We start from the raw sequence: 10,679 nt of genomic DNA on the forward strand, positions 1-10,679 counted from the left end.
TTGCTTCAAGATTTTATTCCTCTTCCCTTAACAGATGCTTAGTCTGCATTGTAGAATTACTCTGCATCTACAGAGAATCTACAAACATCAATAGATTATGCTTACCAATACACTAGGAAAACTTGCTTGATTTCTGCAGATCATATGCCATTAAGGGTGCAGCTGCAGCAGACTAAGGCAGATCTTCATCATGCATGTTAATAATTCCTATAGATAATCTAAGCAGGGTCACTAACCTGGTACCTTTCAAATGCTTAGGCATTACATCTCTCATACCTCCTACTCAGCATGTTCAATGGTGTGGAATTATGGGAACCGCACAAAGCAGCTAGGCAAATTACACCACTCACTGTTAAGCAGAAGAAATCACCTGTGCTTCTTCCCTCTCTCATACATACATACACCTGCACAATATTACTCTGAATTAGTGTTTTTTGTTGCACTTGCAAGATATGAGGAACTTGATAGCAAATACTTTGAAAATAATATTATATTTTCTAAATCAAGCTCAGAAACTACAAAGAGTGAACAAATATAATCCTATCACAAAATTGAATATATTAATTGTGTTGAGGGTTTACAACATCTTAAAACAGTTTTAAAATGTTGTTATAGAGGTTTTCATGGATTATAGGCCACTTCATCAGATACATCAACTAGCAGATTACCTTCACAGTATACCCAAAGGTACAAAAAAAATTTCCTGCAGCTTTTTCAACATTAAATCTATTCTGTAAGCATGCTCTGTACTTTTAAAACTCTCAGGAGTCCTAAAGTGAAACACTTTCTAATCAGCATAAAAAACAAGTTGAAGCCTAAAGGAACTTGGTGAACCAATAAGCAGTAACTGAGAGGAAGCTGAACACCTTCCATACGCGTTGCCTCCGACGGATTTTTGGCATCACCTGGCAGGACAAAGATCCAAACAGAGTAGTCCTAGAATGAGCTGGAATTTTCAGCATGAGCACATTACTGAAACAGCGACGTCTACGTTGGCTTGGGCACGTCGTGAGAATGGCTGATGGTCGGATTCCAAAGGATCTCCTGTATGGAGGATTAGTGCAGGGAAACCGCCCCAGAGGGAGACCACAGCTGCGATACAAGGATATCTGCAAGCGAGATCTGAAGGCCTTAGGAATGGACCTCAACAGATGGGAAACCCTGACATCTGATCGTTCAGCCTGGAGGCAGGCATTGCATCATGGCCTCTCCCAATTTGAAGAGACCCTTGCCCAGCAGGCTGAGGCAAAGAGGAAGTCACAAAAGCAGCAAAACCAGGGAGCTGGACAGGGGACAGATTGGATTTGTCTTCAGTGTGGAAGAGACTGTCACTCATCGAAACTATTTATAGCTTTTTGTCTAAAGTTGATCAGTTGCTTATCTTTAACATACCACAAAAAAACTCGTATTTGTGAAGATGAAAAAGATTAAAATAAAAACAATCATAACATCACTATTTCATTTTATTTTTAAGTAAAGTTGGTTCGGCCCCTGAACACAGTTCAGATTTTTCATGTGGCCCCCTTATAGAAATTAATTGCCCACCCCTGGTATAGCAGCTAATAAATCCCCTGATATGCTAACAGTAAATGTTCTGGTGTAACCCTGCACTGCACCAGTTTTCTCTGTGTACTTTTCTGAATCTTCGGCTTATATTAACATTCTTTATATCTCATTCTATAATGTTTATTTAATATAGTTAAGAACAAGAGTTAAGATTATCAGATCATAGATTACAGTGGGGTCTCGACTTACGAACGACCCTACTTGCGAACAATTCAACTTACGTACCTGCCCTATAGGGGAAATAAGGACTCGACATACGAACTTCCCTCGAGTTACGAACAGGAAAAAAGTGCCCCCTCCCTCCCCTTAGAGGCTTCTGGAGGGGAAAAAAGGGTCAGAAACTTAAAAATAAATAAAAGAAAGTCACTTACTAGGCCTTGGTAGCCCCCAAACAGCAGGAAAAATAGCAAGAAACAGCTAAAAGCCCACACCAGAAGAGAGCCTGGCAGCCATTTTGTGTTTTCCCCCACTCCTGCACCCTCCTCTCCCCGCCTATCAGCTGATGGGCTGGCTCTGAAGAGGCTTGGGGAGGCTTGCTCAGCACCTAAAAAGCCTGCCTGTGTGTCTTTGTGCTGAAAAAATCAGCACAACATGCTTTAAAACATGATTTAAAATTGGCTTCATTGAAAAAAAGATTTCTAAAGTGCTTTGCAAACTGTTCCCTGCCTTCCTCCTCGTTTCCTGAACCTAAGGAAAAAAAAAAAAGAAAAATATCCCCCTCTAGTGGCAGAAGGCGGAATAGCAGCTTCCCATTAGTTTCTATGGACGGAAAAGAGCAGATACAGATTAAATGGTTTTCAATGCATTCCTATGGGAAATGCAGATTCGAACAACTTTTCGACCTAAGAACCACCTCCCAATACGGATTAAGTTCGTAAATCGAGACTCCACTGTAATATACTTCTCCCTTGAACTGCACAGGTTTGAGCAGTACAATTTTGATTATACATGGATTTATTTTCAATAAATAAACATTCCAAAAAAAGTTCAATATTGTTCTGCTATTCATCTCCAGGAAGTGGCCTGAGAAGGGTGGATCTTAGATTTACTGACGCCTCTGTTCTTGGAAGTGAGGCACCTCACCCTCTAATGACAGCAGCCCAGCTAACCCCTTCCTCCACATGGTAGCTGGGGAAGGTGCTGGGGCATGCTGTGCTGTTAATACAGTAAACTCACCTGTTCTGTATATACGCATATGTTGATATCTGTTTGTGCTTTGTAGTTATGGTGGGGGGCAGAAGTTATACAGACATTTTGAACTACACAGCGGTCCATCATGTCTAATTCCAATGTTGCTGAAGGGAGAAGTGTACATTATAAATCAACAGAGAAATATTATATTAGGTTTATGCCTTTATCTGCTGGATAGCTCAGGGGAATAAGACTTTGTCATATACATATAGATACTGTATATTAAGTTAATGGATTTTGTGTCTGTGCGTGCGTGTGTTTGTGATTTTCATTGGAAGGATTTGTGTTCTACTGTCGCAGAATCAGATACAGTGGTGCCTCGCTTAACGAGCGCCCCGTTTAACGATGAATCCGCATACCGATGCGGATTTTGCGATCAAAAAACCGATCGCATTGCGATGTTTAAATAGGTTAAACATCGCATTGCGATAATGATCATGGGGAAGCGCTTCCCCACGATCATCCCAAAGGCCCCACTGATCAGCTGTGTTGCGGGGTGGAGAGAGTGAGCCCTGAAACACAGCTAATGGGCGGGGGTTTGTGAAGATTGCGGGAAGCCAGCTTTACAAACCCCCGCCGACCAGCTGTACTTCAGGGCACTCACTCTCTCTCTCTGTCTCCTTCCCCTCGCAACTCCAGCCTGGGCAGGGAGACTGAGGCACCCCGCCACCACCCTGACCGTAGCAACGCGGTGCCTTGGTCTCCCTGCCCAGGCTGGACCTGCAAGGGGAGAGAAAGAGAGAGAGAGCGGCAGCGGGGTTTGCGAAGCTGGCTTCCCCGCTATCTTTGCAAACACCTGCCCATCAGCTGTGCTTCGGGCTGGCTCTCTAGAGAGCCAGCCCAAAGCACAGCTGAGGGGCGGGGGGGGTTGCAAAGATCACGGGAAGCCAGCTTTACAAACCCCCGCCGACTTCAGTGCGTGCGCTCTCTCTCTCTCGCTCTCTCTCCCCTCGCAACTCCAGCCTGGGCAGGGAGACTCAGTCACCCTGGCCATGGCAGCGCGGTGCCTCGGTCTCCCTGCCCAGGCTGGATCTGCAAGGGGTGGAGAGAGAGAGAGTGGCCGAAGCACAGCTGATCGGCAGTTCCAAAATGGGCGGCCGCTGTGTTGCCTCGCTTTAGAGGCACCAGCCGGATGGCGGATTTTCACTTAAAGGTGAGTTTTTTCCCCGTAGGAACACATAAAACGTGTTTTATTTCGTTTCTATGGGGTTTTTAGTCCCGCACAGCGACGAATCCGTATAGCGACTATTTTGTCGGAACGGATTATCGTCGCTATGCGGGGCACAACTGTACAGGGGAACCTCTACTTACGAACGCCCCTACCTACAAACAATCCAACTTACAAACAGCTCTGTTTGCAACATTTTGCTTCTACTTGCGAACAGAGCTTCAACATACAAATGGGGAAAAACCGCAGGGGAGGTGGGGAAAGCACGAAATTTGAACTTTCAGTTGACCGTTGGCCAGCGAAGAGGCTGTTTGTCTGCAACATCGCTCGTCCAAGTGGTTAGAGAGTGGATACGGAGAGAGTCTTCAGACTGCCTGGTATTGCCTGATACTGTACAGTACTCCCTGGTACTGTACTGCACAGACTGTATTTTGGGGGGGGGCTTTTTTAAAAAATGATTTTTGATTTTTGGATTTTGACTTCTTTTTAAACAGAGAGGCTACCTGTTCTGGGTAAATACACTGTATTTACTGTAGAGGTTTTTTGCAGCTTGGTGGGGTAGGGCTAGGTGGGGGGTTATGTTTCTGTGCTCTGATGGGTTTTACAGTGTAGATTTTAGTTTTAAAATGTGTGTAGTTAAAATGTGGCTCTAAAGTCTGTTTTAAAATCAGAAAATGCAGTATTCTGTGAGGGGCTGTGGTGGTTGTAGATGCAGGCAGCCAAGCTTTAAAATGGAGTTTAGACTCAAGTCTCTCTCTCTCCCCCCCCATGCTCTCTTTTTATGATGAAGAGTTCTGTGCTGAAATACAGCAATGGTTGTTGGTTGTTGATGCAGGCAGGCTGTAAAATGCAGTTTAGACTCCAAAGTCTTTTTTTCTTAAAATCAGAAAATATTCTGTGAGGGTCTGTGCTGGCTGGTTTGCTCTAAAATGCAGTTTAGACTCAAATGTGTTTTGTTTAAAATGTGTTTTAGACTCCAAACTCTCCTTCCCCCCAACTGTCTTCTCTCTCTCTCTGTCTTCTCTCTTTTTGTGCTTAAAAGGGGTCTGTGTGCCCCAGTGATGACCTTCATTCTTTCTGTCCTCTTTTTCCCATTGTTCCCTCCCTCTCCCTCATTTCCTGCTCTTTTTTTTTACCTAAAAGGTGATTGGACTGGATTGGTTTTGTTTAAAAGCTGCTTCTTTTTAAAGGTGTTTTGTTTAGATTAGAAGGTGTTTCATCCCCCCTCCTTTCCTGCCCTTTTTTTTACCTAAAAGGTGTTTTGCTTGGCTGAAAAGGTGCTTTTCAAGGTGTTCTGTTTTAAAGGTGTCCCCTCCCTCCCTCCTTTCCAGCCCTTTTTTTTACCTAAAAGGTGCTTGGCTTGGTTTTGTTTAAAAGCTGCTTCTTTTAAAAGATGTTCTGTTTAGAAGGTGTTCCCTCCCCCCTGCCTCATTTCCTGCCCCTAGTGGTAAAGGATGGATTACCTGGCTTTGCATTAAAACAGCCAGAACGGATTAGTGGTACCTCGCAAGACGACAACCCCGCTGAACGACAAATCCGCATTATGATGATTTTTTGCGGTCGCTATAGCGATTTGCAAAACAGTTATTCCAATGGGGGATTTTCGCTTGACATCGATTAGGTCCGTGCTTTGCGAACCGTTTGTTCGCAAGTCGACGATTTTTCTGGCTCCGCAAAATGGCTGCCCTGTGTTTTCCGGAACCATGCTTTGCAGGGCAGCCATTTTTACAGCTGATCAGCACTTCACAAAATGGCTTCCCTATGGGCGATCTTCGCTGGACGACGAGGTATTTTCCCCATTGGAATGCATTAAACGGGTTTCAATGCATTCCAATGGGGAAACTGATTTCACATGACAACGATTTCGCTAAACAGCGATTTTCCCGGAATGGATTATCGTTGTCATGTGGGGCACCAATGTAAATGGTTTCCAATGCATTCCTATGGGAACTTCTGCTTCTACTTACAAACATTTCAACTAACGAACATCTTCTAGGACGGATTAAGTTCGTAAGTAGAGGTTCCACTGTATTGTTAGTCTTTTCATAGGAGTGTGAAGGCAGCATGAAATGTGCACATAAAAGTAGGCTCTTGGGGAAGGCTGAAGGAATTCTGCCTGAACCCACTGAAGCATTTTATCAGAGGAGTGGGAAAGGGGAAGGAAAAAGACAGCCTACAACTGCAGTTATGACCCCCCCCCAACAAAATCTGCCACTCAGCTGCCTTGTTCTCCAATGACACTATGAAAGAGGAGCAAGCAGCAGCACAGGGTGTGTGTCTCTTTGCCAAGGAGGTGGCAAAGAAGCCTCTGGTTCAAGATGACTGAACCTTAGACAAATTTCAGTAATGTGTTTGTGCAATTCAGCCAGGGCATGATGGGGGAATAATGAGGGGACAGTCTAGGCGAATGGGGGATTCCACAGAAGGAGAACATCACTTTTTCTGGCCTGAAGTGGTGGCCCTAGTCAGCAAGATAAAGAACCTGCTGCACTACAGGTTTCCCTTCTTGTGGAAGGAGTATGTTCTAGCAAGCCTTTCAGATTTCTAAATTAAACAGCAGATAATAAATATTAATCAGCAGCAAGAGGAGGGGAAGTGCCAGGCAACTTTCCATTACATGCAGCAGCAGCTAGTGAACAAGGTCTGGCTAGCACCAAGGGCTCTCACTAGCATCCCAAACAGCAACAGCAGCAGTTGTATTCTAGAGTCTGAGTCTACGGCCCCTGCAACAACAGGGAAAGCTTTCTGAGACAGTCTTGAAAAGCACAGCAGAAGCCTGTCCTCCAGAGACACCACCCCACAGGAAGGTCATAGCAGAGGGAAAGGTGTACATGCAGGAGCCCTACAAGCCAGAAGAGACTGATCTCTTCTCTTACTAGGCTGAGAAGGAGTCTGTTTGGGGAGGTCTAGCCAAGATGGCAGTTGGGCATACCATCAATTAGTATGGCCAGTGAGAGTGTGTTTTCAGACAGGGGACACTGTCAATCCACACCACTCACACCTGGATCTGTAGAAAAACCTATTTTCTTTAAGGTCAATCTACATTGCTAGGCTTCCCCAAAGTTTCCTTTAAGGAAGAGTGGATTGCACACCCTGCTGCCAGTAATAGGTATGCCATGCTGCAGTTGTCCCCTCCTTATGCCTCTTTCATTCACAGGTATGCTCCTCCAAGATTGTGCTCACTTACTCAACTGTGCCCCATGCTGTTGGTACAGTTCCTAACCACCTCAGGCTATCTGCTGCTCCAATCTGCATGCCCAGAGTATCTGCCCGCCCAGAGTATCTGCCCATGCCCCAGTGCAATCTGTCCTCTGCCTCCCAAATGCTGCTGGCATTCACACTGTTCAGGGTTCAATCAGTATGCTCATTACAATCATTCCCTAAAACCTAGGCACTTCTGCTTGTTGGTGCGCACTAGAGATGGGTACAAATTGCCATTGAATGAATGAATACTTTTATTATGGTCAACGACCAATAAAACCAAATCAATATAAAATATAAATCGCCATTCTGTGGTTCAGCCACACAGCTTCCCAGTCCTACCTCCTCCAATGGATGCCCACTCAGAGGCAGTGCCTGGAGGAAGCAGGGCTGAGAAGCTGCACCATTACCTCTGAGTGGGTATCTGCTGAAAGAGGCATGTCTGGGAAGCCGAGGTACACCCATGGAAGCTGTGTGGCCAGACCACAGAATGGCAGCTTGCACCCATCTCTAATGGGCACTCTTTTTGTTTGGTACAATCACTGGGATAATGTCAGAGGACACAGGAATGTTCTTCAAAAACATTTTACCTGTTCTTTAAAAGGGGTTAATAATTATACAGTGTTCACTACAACCTTAACAGAGCTCCAGTTATCTGGAAATTCTGAATTTTTAAAATTCCAAATCTGAAGGGCTATAATTTAGAATCCAAATTCTGGTGCTAATACGTATCCCTACTGGAAAGGTCACAAAAAGGACAGGAGAGCAACACTACACTCCCACTGACTTCCCCAGCAACTGGGGAAACTGTACAAGTTGGTGGTCATAACCGTACCTTACAGTACTGAACTCTATAACTGTACAGTAGGCAAAGTACTTTTTTAACATCCTGAAACTGTTTCACCATGTAGCATCCTTGGAAAACCTTGGTTCAAATATTATGAGTATCTTCCCAACACTATGCAAAACTTTATACATCTCTCCCATGTATTTTATTCATCTTTTTCTAAGATAAAAAAATTGTAGGACCTAGTACTGTATGTTTTTTCACTGGCGAGCTGCTCCTGGCCCTTCATCTTCCACACTGACCCCTTCTCCACATTTTCAACTCTACAGCATCCTTTTTGAGATGCAGTGACCAGAACTGTAACCCTGATTTCAAGTGTAACTACATTATGAATTTGCATAAGGGCATGACAATGGAATTTTATTTTTGTTTTCTTTCCTAATCATCTCTAACATTGAATTTGCTTTTTTCAGAGCCATCATGCATCAGGTTGAGGCCCGCTTTAAACTATTCACCACAACCTCAACATTTATTCATTGTGTTCATCCCATCAGTGCATGTTGTTACACAAATGTAGCTTATTTACATCTGCTTAAAATGAACATCATTTCATATTTTCATATCCCTCGCCCCTGCATGGATATATCCTTTTCGAGCTCTTCACTATCACCTAATATTTTATGAACAACATTTAAAAGTATCTGTCCTAATGTAAGTCCTTAGCTTCCAATTCTAATTCCCGATATAGGTCCCTGGCCACTAATTCTGTGCTGTACAGGAAAACACGATATACAAAAACCATCTCTATACATACAATTAATCACACTCTTAAATAATTATAAATAGTAACACAGGACTTATCAATGAAAAGCCATGTTGATTCTCCCTCAGCAAAACTTATTTGAATAATGATTTCTTCTAGTTTATCTGAAACCAAAAGTAAATTGTCTAAAGTAATCAATTCACTGTTTCTACACACACATGCACACATTTTCTTTATGTGTGTCTGAGAACTAGTCTGGTGCAGTGGTTTGTATTCGACTGGGAGTGGCAGGTTCACTTAGGCTTACTAAAACTGACCTTGAGAAAATCATTTCACGTGGCTGTTATGAGAATAAAATACAGTAACGAGGGTTGATTTTAGAAATGTAATAATAAAATCAGCTCACTAACCAAAACGTACTAGGTGAAGCATTCACAGCAATTGTAAAACAATGTACTGTAGTATTCTGAAGCCTTCCAGCCTCCTTTTAAAACAAAAGGTTTAAGAGATTAAGAAGCCACATGTCACCTACCAGACCAAAGATGAAAGCAGCCTCAACCTAGGCACACCACTTTAAATCAGTATGCAATGCTAAACGAAACAATCACAATGAATGGTCAACTTTAACAGAGGTCCAGCGGTATTTAAGTATTTACACCCAAACACCCACTTAATTTACAGGGCAATTGGGGGCAATACTCAACTCAATGTACAGAGTTCAGTTAGAACAATACTGCCTACCTTTTATTATCGCTACTACAGTACTTCTATATTCATCTGCAGCTACCGCTTCCACTGGAAGACCAGCTAACAGAACCCCTCCCGTGAAGCTGAACCCAGTTCCCTCCCCCGACAGCCTGGAGTTTTCAATCATCCAAAGCGGTGCAAATGGTAAACCAGGAAACCGGTCCCGTTACTTCGTCCAGGGGGGCGACGCGGCCGACGCGCCCCTTCGGCGGCCGGCTCTCCCCAACCCGCCTGCCTACACGCCAATTTGGGCGAGGGGGGCATCCCCACTCGTTAGCCCCCCTCCCCATCCTTCCGCCACTGCGCCTTTTGAAGGAAACAACCCCCCCCCGCAATCTTTCTGGACAAAAGGGTGAAGGAAAATAATCGCTCTCTTCAGCCAGAGGGGCGAAGGCACTTACACCACGGTCCTCCTCGGAAAGGAAATCTGGGCCGTCGTCCGAGCCTTCCTGCTCCAAGAAAGGGCGGAGGCGGTCGCAGGAGAAGCCGAAGGAGGCGCGCAGACATCGGGCGAGGAAAGAGAAAAAGAGAAGAAGAAAAGGCGCAGGTTAGCTCAAGGCGGGCTCCGACGCGGCCCCCATCCGCCACTCCCTTTTCCCCCTCAGCCGAACGCCTCGGCGCGGCTCCTCAGCAACCTACCATCATGGCTGCTCTCAGCCCGTCCTCCGCTCCCTCAGCAAGCGCAGGCCGAGCCCACCAGGCAGCCCCGACCGGAGAGGCGGGATTAAGGCGGGGGCAGGGGCAGGGGCAAAGGGGCGGAGGCTGCGGCGCGAATGGACGAACAAGGGAGGAGGTGGCGCTGGTGCTGCTGGTGCTGCCGCCGCCGCCGCCAGTGCCACTGAGGAGCTTGCACTAGCGCCTCGTACTTTTGAGGGGGGACGAGCCCAGCATCTCCCCTCCTGGGCGGGTGACATTTAGTCAGCTAGGCCCTGACTATGAGGGCCCCCCCCCGCAACACCCCGCGGGTGAGGCACCCTGAGAAGTTGTAGCGCAAGGGAGCTTCCACGGCTGAATACCTTGCAAACCTCTGGACGATGCATGCGCGAGAGCAAAAGGCTGCCTCTTGCATTTAGGGGTGTGTGTGTGTGTACGTGTGGGTGTACACACATGTACGTTCGTGCAGAATGAAGGGGCTGATGCTCATACAAGTGTTCTGTTTGACCTCCCCATCAGGATTGGGCCCCTGCGAGAGAGAGATATTCAGATAGATATTACATTGTCTCTCAGACAGACATTAAATTGTCACTGGATCATAA

The 10,679-nt window shown here is 45.5% G+C and overlaps 1 protein-coding gene across 1 annotated transcript in view; it reads right to left on the bottom strand.

Annotated features, from left to right (window-relative positions):
• SNX6 (sorting nexin 6) overlaps positions 1-10,262 on the bottom strand; it is a 38,972-nt gene extending 28,710 nt beyond the window's left edge. Inside the window, exons 1-2 of the mRNA XM_020812265.3 lie at positions 10,063-10,262; positions 9,825-9,872 (exon numbers count right to left, since the gene is read on the bottom strand). Coding sequence (XP_020667924.1) covers positions 9,825-9,872; positions 10,063-10,068 — 54 coding nt within the window. The 5' untranslated portion in view covers positions 10,069-10,262. The remainder of the gene's footprint in view (positions 1-9,824; positions 9,873-10,062) is intronic.
• Between the last annotated feature and the right edge of the window lie 417 nt (positions 10,263-10,679).

This window comes from Pogona vitticeps, chromosome 1 (genome assembly GCF_051106095.1).
Source record: "Pogona vitticeps strain Pit_001003342236 chromosome 1, PviZW2.1, whole genome shotgun sequence".
NCBI lineage: Eukaryota > Metazoa > Chordata > Lepidosauria > Squamata > Agamidae > Pogona > Pogona vitticeps.